Source organism: Abramis brama (assembly GCF_963993115.1).
Source record: "Abramis brama genome assembly, chromosome: 23".
Lineage (NCBI taxonomy): Eukaryota > Metazoa > Chordata > Actinopteri > Cypriniformes > Leuciscidae > Abramis > Abramis brama.
Genome location: NC_139985.1, coordinates 21171477 through 21185508, shown reverse-complemented (window position 1 = coordinate 21185508; position 14032 = coordinate 21171477). Strand labels below are relative to the sequence as shown.

Below are 14032 nucleotides of genomic sequence, written 5' to 3'. Positions count from 1 at the left end.
AACTCACATTCCTCGGCTACCGCATCACACCCTCTGGCATAAAACCTGATGAGGACAAAATACAAGCTGTGACAAAGTTCCAGGCCCCATCCACCGTGAAAAATGTCAGACAGTTCCTCGGACTGACCGGATACTACCGGCGGTTTGTCCCGAACTACGCTCGCCATGCAGAGCCCCTCCATGTACTCACGAGGAAAGATGCTGTCTTCCGCTGGGATGACAAATGTCAAGAATCCATGGAAACTTTGAAGAAGTTCATCACATCTGCACCCGTCCTAAGATTCCCCGACTTCACAGGATCTTTTTTCATTCACACTGACGCTTGTGACCTTGGGCTTGGAGCTGCACTGATGCAGAAAGACTCAGACGGTCGAGAGGTTGCTGTGGCTTATGCAAGTCGCTCTCTTCACAAAGGCCATACTCCACCCCAGAAAAAGAGTGTTTGGCTGTGATTTGGGCTCTTGAACATTTCAGACCTTACGTGGAAGGTCTCCATGTAACCATTTTCACCGACCACAACAGCCTCAGGTGGCTCATGTCCCGCCCAAACCCCTCGGGCCGGCTGGCTCGCTGGTCACTGCGACTCCAAGACTTTGATTTCTCAATAGTGCACAAGCCCGGCACTCGCAACACTGTGCCAGATGCGCTATCACTCAACCCCCTGCCCCTGACTGACGACGCTCCCATAGACCTGTTGCCCGACTACGCTGTTATCGGCAGTTTGGACCTCCGCGCTCTACCTCCAGTGCTCTTGGCAGATCGCTCGCATTTGAAACAGCTACAGAATGATGACCCGGACATTGGCCAGCTTCTCAGAAATCTAGAGGTGAATCCGCACACTGACTCAGACATAAACAGCCCCCCACAGTTTGTTGTTCATGATAGTCTGCTTTTCTACTCTGACCCGAAAGCCAGATGTGGTTTGCATCCTCTGAAAGAACTGAAGCTTTACGCGCCTACATCAATCCGTGGCACCTTGCTGTCCTATTATCATGACCACCCCACTGCAGGTCATCTCGGTTTTTCAAAGACATTAGCAAGGCTGCGGTTAAGATTTTTTTGGCCCAAGATAGCAGCAGATGTCAAGCGATATGTCATGTCCTGCTCAGTGTGTCAGCTCACTAAACCAAGCCAGAGGAGACCGGCTGGTCTCATGGTTCCCATCTCTCCCCAAAAGCCCTGGCAGTACACAGGTGTGGATTTCGTCGGCCCATTGCCCCGGACGGCATCCGGTAACTCCCACTTGTTGGTTTTTGTGGACTATTTCTCTAAGTGGATTGAAGTGTGTGCAGTTAAGGAAGCAACAGCGCAGGTGGCAGCAGGAAAATTTGTCAGTGAGGTGTTTGCAAGACATGGTGCCCCAACCTACCTGATCTCCGACAGAGGTTCACCCTTTGTCAGTGAGTTGTTTGAACATGTTGTTTCCGCTCTGGGATCTGTGCACAGGCTCACCACTGCCTACCACCCTCAAACAAATGCGACTGAACGCGTTAACAGGACTCTCAAAACTGCCATACGTGCCTATGTTGGGGACAAACACACTGCATGGGATAAATACCTGTCACAAATCTGCTTCGCTCTGCGTACAGCCCCGCATGACAGCACAAGCCTCAGCCCCTCCATGATGCTTTATGGTCGGGAGCTGGACACCCCACTTGACCTCATAACAAATCCATCCAGTGACGGTGTGGATGATCCTGGTGTGCCGTACCCAGAGACACTCAGGGCCTCTCTACAGGAAGCTCATGACCACGCAAGAGTGGCTCTTGACCACAGTCACAAAAGACAAAAACACTATTATGACTTGAGACGCCGTCAGGCCTCTTATGCTGTTGGTGACCTTGTTAGGGTTAAGACACATCCCAGATCGGACTCACAGTCCAACTTTACTGCTAAACTGGCACCCCTGTTCACAGGCCCACTCCGTGTTAGTCAAAAACTGGGAGATGTCAACTACAGACTGACTAAGCTGGACACCGGTGTGGATGCTGGGGTCTTTCATGTAGTTAACTTGCAACCTTTCCACACTTGGGACTCTGTTTCCCCCGGCAGGCGTACTGCGGCTGAAGAGCAAACTGAAACTTGGGCTCGGGATGACGATGAGCCCATCACCCAGATTGACAGCCAGGCTCACCTCCCTGCTGCAGACATGTGTTTTGACTTGTATGGTAACACTGACTTTGGCCCAGCGCCAGTCATGGACTTTGACTCTGTGGACCGTTCAGCTATGAGTGTGTCTGACTCAAACCCTGGTAACACTGACCGTTACGACCTCAGACCGAGACGTCGCCCCAGAATCACGTCTGGTTGGTCGGCCAGCAGATGGACAAACGCTTACCATACTGACAGACTTGACCTGTAATAAGCAAGGATTTGTTATGCAACGCATGTGTTAAAGATTGAAATGCAATGCACCTTTCACAGTTCAGAGTTATGGTACTATTTTTTTTGCATACCTTGTGTTTACATTGTGTATCCTACTTTGGTGGTATAGGTTTTGCTAAAGTTCAAATTTCCTTGCAGAGTGTTTCTGAAGTCTTTATCTCCTCATTTTTGCTGTGTGGTTCAGGCTTTTATAGGCCACCATTAAAAAAAAAAAAAAAAAAAAATTTTTGCTAAAAACTATAAAATTGGGATATTACACTGTACTCATTCACCTGATATGTTTACTAGGTATTTCTCTGTTTTAATTGTATACTCTGTTCATTGATATGTATATCTGTAGGCTAGTCATTGTGTCTTTCTCTGTGTGTAACGGCTAACTTTTCATCAAGTTCATGTATAATGAGGTGTTAAGCGTAGCTTGGCTGCTTCTTCATTTGTGTACGGCTGAGGACAGCCTTGTTATTACCAGGGGGGAATATGTAACAGCCGGAGTGTAGCGGAGTATTACCAGTTGACGCCACACGGTGGTGCCTCCTTTTTGTTTTGTCACTGGGTATCACCTTTAACCCTCGCTCGACTTCCTTGACTCGAGTAATGTGGACGCTGGTGAAGGCTATAGGTCACGAACATTTCTGTCCGGTTATTATTTTTGCTGAAGGTAATAGTTTATATGCCGTGAGACCTGGCTTGTATGGTCTGTATCTGAGAAATAAATATGCAGTGTGGAAATCCCTCCACTTCGTCTCTTGCCTTGCTACTTTATTTCATGCCGGACCTATGCTAATAGCCTCGTGGCTTAGCTTCCCTCCAACTCCACGTTACAAGTCATGTACTTCAACTTCGAATTGTCTGCTTTAATTAATCATTAACTAATGATTTGCAAATGTATCATTATGTTATGATTTTACTTGTTGAGGCACATGACTATTAACTAATTGTTAAGTAATATGCTATTTTGGTTTTGACATCCACACTAAGCCATTGATTTCAATTTCCAACCATCTACAACCAAGATTTCACTGAGTCCGATGAACCTTGTTGTTCATGGCACAGGAATATGTCAGGTTAAGCTTGAGGTCGTGGTACACTGAGAACATGCGGCCGAGCACTGCTATTTCATAACACTGTGTCACTCTAGACTAGACAAAGACAATAGAGCATCCATTATAGTCAGTGATACTACACTGGATGCAGCGCGACGCTACACGAGAAAACCCCGACAGTAAACTGATGCCACATTCTATTTCTGACGTACTCCGAGCTCTTGTGCTAGTTCTGTTTCGAAGGAGAAATGGACTTGCAATGGTCTGTCATGTCCAGTGTAGACAGCTAGTCTCGTCCAGTTTAAACACAGTGTAACAGCGGTCAGGAGTTCAGATTCTGGTATGCTGATATTTGTGTGCAGCCCAACGTACTCATCCTTCAGACTCATTCTTTGACATTACATTCACTGCATGTGCAAACTGTCAAAACCCATGAATGGGATATTACTTAACAATTAGTTAATAGTCATGTGCCTCAACAAGTAAAGTCATAACATAATGACACATTTGCAAATCATTAGTTAATAATTAATTAAAGCAGACAACTGGAAGTTGAAGTACATTGCTTTGACCAATTGTGGTAATTAACACATTAATTTACACTTTTAGTTAATAAAATACGTTATTAAGAAATTAATACATTATGACACATTTAACTAATAACAATTCATATATTACTTAATATATTAACCATATAGAATCTTTATTAGTTACTGATGCAGTAATCATTAATTAATGGTTTAATTCTTCATGAGTCATACATTAACACATGATTATCTGTGCATTAGTTAAGCATGAATTAATGCATATTAGTGCACCCGTATTGTAAAGTGTAACCATAATAACAATAACCTATAGCAGGCAGCCTATCAGTCGTTAAAAAGGAACACTTCAGTAACACTACACTAGAGAAAAATATATTGATTATCATATGTCACTTCAAATGTTTCCATTCATTATGACGTCATGAAATGAGATTGGAGTAAAAACATGAAGCCTAATGTTTGGTGCGTTTTGCTTTTCAAACGCACAGCGCGTTATTTACAAGGGTTTGAGAAACTGGACATCTTGTTGGTTTTATACAAATGACTTAAACAGAGAATATTTGTTTTCATTTTGAATCCAATCATTTAAAAGTACACACTTAAATAGATATATGGCTCATAAATGTGTGACAAGTATTCGCTGAGTTTTGTTTCAGTTTAGAGACGTGCTCAGGATATAATAGAGAGCTGCGTATCATCAGCATAACAGTGAAAACTAATGCCATGCTTTCTAATGATATCTCCCAAGGGTAGCATGTACAGAGTGAACAGCAACGGTTCTAGTACTGAGCCTTGTGGTACACCATACTGAACTTGTGATCGATAGACATCTCTTAATTTACTGCAACAAACTGATAATGGTCAGATAAGCATGATTTAAACCATATTGACTTCTATAATTCAATATTAGGCAGCATAGTTTAGGTCAGCCGGAACCGTGAACACTTCCCATAAATCCTGATGTACTTGTTACATCATAAGAAGAATGGCGTCTACGCTAATATTAGTCTCTCTGTTTATCCAGAGGTTTAACGCAGTCCGCCAGATTCAGGGCGTGTCCAGATCTAATGAAGGACCTGCGCCTGGGCGCGACGACAACACAGTCCTGAAGTGTCAACTAGTCTCTCCCCTGTGAAGGCCTCCTTCCCTTCTCTTTACCTCTGTACAGATAAAGCGTTGACGGGATGATTCCGGTTTGCGTGGCTACGCGGAAGCGATATAAATTCTGTATTATAAATTTTGAGGCCAGACAAGTAGTTTGTTGAGGGTTGGTTTGTAGGGAAGGACTACACGCCTGTGCACATATATTCAAATGCGCATACCTATAGACTGAACTCGTAATACGCATGTGCACGCCATTAGCGTTCTCACGGGTTCACGTTTTTGAAGTTTGCACAGAAAGAACTTAAGAGTTTTCTGTTATAACGGTGTCGTGTTAGCGGCCCCTAAGTTAATAACTAATGATCATTGCGACTGAAGTGAGTCAATCAAAACTAACTATAGCTGGACATTAACTTAATTCTTGAGCTGCTGTAAAGCCAAAATAATCTCTGTTACTTTAATTTCCTATTATCAATGTAAAGCCGCTTTGGAACAATCTACATTGTTAAAAGCGCTATATAAATGAAGATGACTTGACTTGACTTGTATGCCATGTTAAAGAGATGTGTTTTTAGTCTCGATTTAAACTGACATAATGTGTCTGCTTTCCAGACAATGTTAGGAAGACTGTTCAAGAGTTTAGGTGCTAAATAGGAAAATGATCTACACCCAGCTGTCGATTTTGATATTCTAGGTATTGCTTATGGCCAGAATTGAGATCGCAATAGACGTGAAGGAATATAAAGCGTTAAGAGCTCGCTCAAGTACTGGGGTGCTAAACCATTTAGTGCTTTGTAAGTAATCAGCAATATTTTAAAATGTATACAATGTTTAATAGGGAGCTAATGCAGTGTTGACAGAACCGGTCTAATATAGTCATACTTCCTGCTTCTAATAAGAACCGAAAAATGTAAAATTGAAGAAGGATCTCTGCGGTAAATGCTCCATTTCCAAGCCCCTTCCTTCCATGCCTGGGGGAGCTGGCTATACCATTTACAATGTGGGAGAAAATGTTTAGCAGCTATCTACTAGTAATCAATGCAGCTGGTGAGGAGTGGCCCCAAGCGAGAAAAAGAGCTCTTCTACTTCATTGTCTTGGAACTGAGGGGCAACAAATTTTCTACACACATCCCGATACAGATGACACACTCGACCCAGCAACTGCTACTTTGCAGACATACTTTAACCCCAAAATCAACGTGGTAGCGGAAACCCACCCAATTCTCTCTGAGAACCCAATAAAGCCATTGTGACTGACAGTTATCCCTTGCCACATATGGAGGAGTTGCTCTCATTACTTAGTGGGGCTATACATTATTCTCAACTATTGATCTTCAAAGCACGTACCATCAGGTCATGTTGTACACTTTCAATATGGACTTAACTGTTTTCATCACGCACAAGGGATTGTTCCATTTCTGCCGGGTTCTGTACGGGTTGGTCTCAGCGCCATCAGCATTCCAGAAGTGTGCGCCCTTTATAACCCTGATCTGCCTACACTCATCTCGACAGACACGTCTGACTATGGCCTCAGGGCCGTTTCTCACAGATACACCCTTATAACTCTGAACGCACCATGGCCTTTGCGTCAAGAACTCTCACTCTGGCCGAACACAAATATTCGACTGTAGAAAAGGAAGCCTTCGCATGCATTTGGGTGGTCGAGAAATGGAGGATATATTGTGGGGTCGAACGTTCAAATTGCATACAGACCATCAGGCATTAACCACTTTACTCACCACTAAAGGAGGGGACCGCGCAGGCATGTGTATCGCGCGCTGGGCTGCGCGCTTTCTGTGTTTCAATTACGAAGTGATCTACCGGCCAGGCTGTCATGACTTCACTGCCGACTATCTGTCATGTCTTCCTTTGCCTTCTGAATCCATGGAAAGTGATGTGGACACTGAGCCTGAACAAGTAGCTTTGCTTACCTCTGCATTGACTGCTGTGAACTGGAAAGAACTGCTTCTTCCTCTTGCCTGAGATGTGTAAGTTGCGCGCACAGATACAGCAAAGCTGGCTGTGCTCTTCTTCACATGTTGACCCCCTCCTGCTGCCATTCTACAAATTGAGACATGAACTTGCTGCAATGGACGACTTCATCCTTAGGGGATCACGTCATGTAAGTTGCGCGCACAGATACAGCAAGGCTGGCTGTGCTCTTCTTCACATGTTGACCCCCTCCTGCTGCCATTCTACAAATTGAGACATGAACTTGCTGCAATGGACGACTTCATCCTTAGGGGATCATGTCTTATTGCACCTGTGTCATTACGTCATAGGTTAGTCATGCTCGCACATGAGGGACACCAGGGCATCGTGTGCACTAAGCAGCGACTGCGCAATCTATACTGGTGGCCACGGATGGGTCGGAGTCGGTCATGCATTTTATCTCATTATCTCAAGTCAAGTCAAGTCACCTTTATTTATATTGCATTTTAAACAATCCAGATTGTTTCAAAGCAACTGTACAGTTATAACAGGAACATAATGCAACAAAGTTTGTTTCTGCTGTACAGCAGATCTAGAAGAAAATAGCATCATAGTCCAGCTTAAGTAAGTTCAGTGATGGTTCATTTTTGTTGTAAAAAGTTATTCATTTAGTTTGTTTAGAGATATAGCCGCTCTGGAGAAAACAGTGATGTCATCGCCCAGCTCAGTTCAGTTCTCATATAATGGTGTCAATGCAGACAGATCAATAATATTGTTGAATATATTAAGTATCCTCAACTAAGCAAGCCAAAAGGCAAAGGTGACAGTGGCAAGGAACCAAAACTCCATCATGTCAACTGTGTCAGGCTTCGGACAAAACAGGCTTCGGACAAAAGTAAATTCTGCCCCACTTCAGCCTGTGCCCTTTCCTGCTGAGCCATGGAGAAAACTAGCAATGGATGTAGTGGGCCCATTCGAGTCGGCTACCTGGGATTGCCGCTACACACATCACTCTAAATGATGTTTCATTAACAAAGTAATGATCTATCCAATCAACTCATCATCAGCAATTACCACATCTATCCTATCAGCATGATAGGAAGCCTATACAGTCGACTCACCAACATTCCTCGACAGTTTTCAGCATCCCTCCACCACCCAACTCCTCACTCTTGGCTTGTTCCTACCACAGCCAGGAATACGGGGGGAGTACTCTGGGTTCGGGCCAAATACCAAGCTCGGAGCCTTCTCCTTTCAGACAGCACGCCAAATACGCAAACAATTTATTCTCTCTGACTTATTTGTAAGTGTGAACTTGTGAATGGACTATTATAGTAAATTGCCTGAAGTTGCCTTCTTGTCTTCAGTGAGTGCAAATTAAGTGATTAATTTCCTCACCTCCGTGTTTAGTCGTCATGGGAACCCAGAATGCATAGTGACGGATAACGGAACTCAATTTACATAGATGATGTATTCCTCAGGCAGCCTTTTATACTCACGGTCGCACTGGTAGTGATGTCATAGGCTGTCGCCGGCCAATACGATTGTCACGTTGTATACATGCTTCAGATGCAGTGTCTCGTTCCCCTTCTCAGTGAACTTAGGTTACATTTGTAACCCAAGATGTTTTTTACGGCATCTCATGGCAAGCCAAATGGTGTAAAAGTAACGCTCTTCAGGCCAAAGGAGTATATTTTGAAAGGTTTGTGCGCTCAACTGTGCACAAGACGGAGTGGAAAGTATACCTGGGCCAAAGCAAATAGATCTCTGGCTGCAATAACTGGGTTCTATTAATCCACATCTCTGCTTTGGAACACAGTCAGGCCTCTTGTTTGTCCCTGCTGAATTAGTTTCTGTGGTCATAACCTCTGAATGGCTAATTTGTCATTAATCTTCTTTGTGATCATCATCCTGAGCTTTTAACCCTGAGGCAAGCAGCTCCACTAATTAGACATAAGCTCTGTTTGTTTGTTGGTTTTCTCTGAAACCAATTCCGATGTTAACCATCTGTTCTCATGTGCATGCAATCTCTCATATCATTACTGCACAACACTGCACCTAACAACACATTACAATTATTTATTTTTTTATCTCAATATTTTAATTACAAACATGTTGCAAGTTCATTACACAAAAATACAATGAGGATGTAAAAAAACAAAACAAAAAAAACACATTTGCAAAGCAGTCACCCGTGCCTTTGCACGTGATTATAGATAATTGGCTTTTAACTGTGCACTTTAAATGTTTCCTCCCCATCACCTTTAAGATGTATTGTTAAAGGTGCAGTGTGTGATTTTTAGCGGCATCTAGTGGTGAGGTTACGAATTGCAACCAACAGAAGTTACGGTGGCCGTCAGGAAAAGATGTCGTCGTCTGAGACAGCAGAGAGTAGCCAGTTAAGCAATGAGGTTCCTTTACAAAGATAAATTAAGAAATTATGTTTACTTAATTATTCAGTAAAACGATATGTTATTGCGAATATTATTGTTACTTGTTCATCATTGTATCAGTGTTTTATTCGCTGACTTTAGCTAGCTTCTTTGCACGAAGAACAACATAGTGACAAAACGCGCTATGTAGTAGTTTGTCCGTTTAGGGCAACTGTAGAAACATGTCGGTGCAAAATGGCTATTTCAATGTAAGGGGACCCACGGTGTATGTAGATAGAAACGGCTCGTTCTAAGGTAATAAAAACATAACGGTTCATTATGTAAGGTCTTTATACACCACAGTAAACATAGTTATGTATATGATATTGATATGATATAGGAGGATACAGATCCTCCTAAATATTACACAATGCACCTTTAAATGATGTCATTGTAGTTTTGGTTTGTTTTGACATATCAGCCTAAATGACACAATTCCTGAATGAGTGTCAGCATGCAATATTTTCGTACCTCCAGCTTTAAAAGTGAAAAAAAAAATAAAAAAAAATAATTATCTGTCCTTGTAAATACAAGTATTTTCCTTTAATAGGGAAAGGAATGCTGTATAAATGTATTCAGCTGTGAAAAAAAACTAAAATAAATACAATAACAGCCAATATTACAGGGTTTTTTTTTTTTTTTTTTTTTTTTTACAATCGCTAGGACACATTTCTCTATACTTATACAGTGGGGAGAACAAGTATTTGATACACTGCCGATTTTGCAGGTTTTCCCACTTACAAAGCATGTAGAAGTCTGTAATTTTTATCATAGGTACTCTTCAACTGTAAGTGACAAAAAAAAAAATCACATTGTATGATTTTTAAATAATTAATTTGCATTTTATTGCATGACATAAGTATTTGATACATCAGAAAAGCAGAACTTAATATTTGTTACAGAAACTTTTGTTTGCAATTACAGAGATCATACGTTTTCTGTAGTTCTTGACCAGGTTTGCACACACTGCAGCAGGGATTTTGGCCCACTCCTCCATACAGACCTTCTCCAGATCCTTCAGGTTTCGGGGCTGTCGCTGGGCAATACGGACTTTCAGCTCCCTCCAAAGATTTTCTATTGGGTTCAGGTCTGGAGACTGGCTAGGCCACTCCAGGACCTTGAGACGCTTCTTATGGAGCCACTCCTTAGTTGCCCTGGCTGTGTGTTTTGGGAGGTTGTCATGCTGGAAGACCCAGCCACGACCCATCTTCATTGCTCTTACTGAGGGAAGGAGGCTGTTGGCCAAGATCGTAGTCTGGTGTAGTGTGTTACTAATGGTTTTCTTTGAGACTGTGGTTCCAGCTCTCTTCAGGTCATTGACCAGGTCCTGCCGTGTAGTTCTGGGCTGATCCCTCACCTTCCTCATGATCATTGATCCCCCACAAGGTGAGATCTTGCATGGTGCCCCAGACCAAGGGAGATTGACCGTCATCTTGAACTTCTTCCATTTTCTAATAATTGCGCCAACAGTTGTTGCCTTCTCACCAAGCTGCTTGCCTATTGTCCTGTAGCCCATCCCAGCCTTGTGCAGGTCTACAATTTTATCCCCGATGTCCTTACACAGCTCTCTGGTCTTGGCCATTGTGAAGAGGTTGGAGTCTGTTTGATTAAGTGTGTGGACAGGTGTCTTTTATACAGGTAACGAGTTCAAACAGGTGCAGTTAATACAGGTAATGAGTGGAGAACAGGAGGGCTTCATAAAGAAAAACTAACAGGTCTGTGAGAGCCGGAATTCTTACTGGTTGGTAAGGTGATCAAATACTTATGTCATGCAATAAAATGCAAATTAATTATTTAAAAATCATACAATGTGATTTTCTGGATTTTTGTTTGAACAGTTGAAGTGTACCTATGATAAACATTACAGACCTCTACATGCTTTGTAAGTAGGAAAACCTGCAAAATCGGCAGTGTACTTGTTCTCCCCACTGTAGGTCACTTTTTTTAAACTCTTCACTCAATTTCACTGAGCACTTCACTTCGGCACTTCACTTTCAGCTTGGCATAGCATAATTTCGCATTCAAAATGCACTAAAATGACCAAAACATGTCTCAAATCAAGTCATTCTTCCATAACACTAGCAGAGGTTGTCAACCAACAAACTCACTTTGTCAGTCATAAAACAATGACCTAAAAACTCTAACAACAGGATGTTTGCTTTTGGAAAATTTCTTTACATATGACACTTGCAGAACTCACTGCAGGTTGTTACATAGTCCATGTTTACATTACAGTACCAAATTATTCCTAAGTCTTCCTCTTTTGTATTGATGGTAATGAAAGACTGAAAGATCTGTGTAGGTGTTTAGCTACATCATTTTTTTTTTCATTTTTAGATTTGTAATATATTTCAAAATTATATTACTGTACAAATGTAGCAAATTGCTATATTATTCAATTATGTATTATGTTAGGTTTTGAACATAAGTTTTGAAAAGAGTATAAATGTGCAATTTGGCCTGTATGTAGTGTCTAATTGAGAGATGTATTCATGTAATTTCAAAGATGTAGTCTTTGAATGCATTTTCTGCCAAAGCAATGTTAAATAACCTTCAGTTTAGCCCACATAAACCCACTGTGTGAAGAGTTTTGAAAAAGTGACCTAAGTATTGAGAAATGTGCCCTAGCAATTGTCAAAAAAAAAAAGAAAAGTTTTATCAACAAAGTTCGGGAGGAACGCATTCAAATGATCTATCCAATCAGCATGAGATTAGGCCTATATATGTATATGTATATATATATATATATATATATATATATATATATATATATATATAGACTCACCTATGTTCCTCGACAGTTTTCTTGCATCCCTCCGCCAACCCTGACTCCTCACTATTGGCTGGTTCCTATCCCAGCCAGGGATACGGGGGGAGTACTCATGGTTCGGACCGTATTCCGAGCTCGAAGCCCTCCCATCAAAACAGCACGCCAAATACGCCTATCGATTAATTATTTTCTGATTATTTTTAAGTGTGAACTCGTGAAATTGTAGTCAATAACAAAAGCCTGGAGGTGGAAGAACCAGAGAAAGTGTTCGTTCAGTACTTCTTTATGGCACAGTGATAGAAACATAGCTCCAAAAGAGGTTTTTGGGTATCTGTAAGGCAACCATCTGGTGATTCAGACTTGACAAATATTGTAGTAGACTGTGGGTCGTTCAAAAACAGTGTCCCCAACCACCTCAAATATACAGTCTTTGCCGGCCAGCAGTGGTACTTCAGTCAAAGGCACATTCTCCATGTTATGAGCAGTCTGGGTGTCCTGTTTAGCTTCATTTGCTTTTTCCTGACAAAAAGAAGGTCATATTCCATAAATAAGCTTGTGTTATTTTAAGATAACAAACTAAAGTTTAATCATGATGCTCCAAAAAGCCTTTGACATATAACATGGGCTTGCCAGTGACATGTAAGAGTGTCCGCAATTTAATAAATAAATAAATACATAAAAAGTTTAAAACACAGTTATTAGAAATGTACTAATAATTTCATGTGTTTTTTGAAAAACTTATGTTTACACATCTTGATCATTATTTTCAAAAAGGAAAGACAAGAAAAACGTTTGTAAACATGTTTTTAAGGGGAAAAGTAACACATAAATAAATGTTAATTTACCTCTCTGTCAGGTGGAAAGTCTTTTCGACACAAGTGGGCAATGATTCCAGCTGCCAGAGCATCTCCTAGTACGTTGATCATTGTTCGAAAGCGATCTCTTTAAACCAGAAGGGGTGGAAGACTTTATTGATCCTATCATCATTATTTTTGCCTCATGCATTGTGTTTTAATAAAAAAATTTTTTTTACTCCACTCTGTATAAATATTTACTTTTATTACTATTTATATTTAATTTACATTCTTATGATCCATTGAATTATATTAATCATGGCACTGATTACAGCTTTTTTTTTTTCAACAGATAAATGGCAGTTATCTCAACTTACAAGATCCAATCAATGGCCACAATCAGTGTGATGTCATCCGGTGGCAATCCAACAGATGTCAACACTATCACCATGGTTACAAGGCCTGCCTGAGGGATTCCAGCAGCACCTATACTGGCAGCGGTCGCAGTTATACTGGAGGAAATCAGAATAGGATGATTATTATGATTTGACTCCGATTCCTGATAGAACTGATCACATCAGATGAGTCTGTCTAGTTTCCATTAACTATTAAAACTAAGTTTGCACAAAACCTTTGTCTGTCTAGGCAGTAACCATAATAGATCTTTGGGATGCGTCCTCCCATCAATATTTTGTGGTCGATCAAAATAGGAATTGAAATGGCTGATTCTTACATTTTAATTTTGTTTTCCCAGTGCTGACTATATTTAGTTACATCTCTGCCGGTCTGCAAGTACCTGATGGTGACAAGCTGTCCGAAATCCAGTTCATGCTCATTGACCTGAGCAATGAAAATAGCAGCAACTGCTTCATAAAGCGCTGTTCCATCCATGTTAATAGTGGCTCCCACTGGCAGCACAAACCGGGCAATCTGCCTGTCCACTCGGCAGTTCTCCAGCAAACATTTCATTGTAATGGGCAGCGTTGCTGAGCTGTGAAAAAGAGTAGGATGCCTCACTCTTACAAGGCCA

General features: G+C 41.5%; 1 protein-coding gene across 4 annotated transcripts in view; it reads right to left on the bottom strand.

Moving 5' to 3' along the window:
• Positions 1-14032, bottom strand: part of slc1a8a (solute carrier family 1 member 8a) — a 54291-nt gene that overhangs the window by 18705 nt on the left and 21554 nt on the right. Inside the window, exons 8-11 of one of the 4 annotated variants that reach the window (XM_084101460.1) lie at positions 13799-13993; positions 13380-13514; positions 13054-13150; positions 12224-12727 (exon numbers count right to left, since the gene is read on the bottom strand). In XM_084101460.1, coding sequence (XP_083957586.1) covers positions 12563-12727; positions 13054-13150; positions 13380-13514; positions 13799-13993 — 592 coding nt within the window. In that variant the 3' untranslated portion in view covers positions 12224-12562. Of the gene's footprint in view, positions 1-12223; positions 12728-13053; positions 13151-13379; positions 13515-13798; positions 13994-14032 lie in introns of those variants that run through there. The other 3 variants (XM_084101462.1, XM_084101461.1, XM_084101463.1) reach the window with 3 other exon arrangements.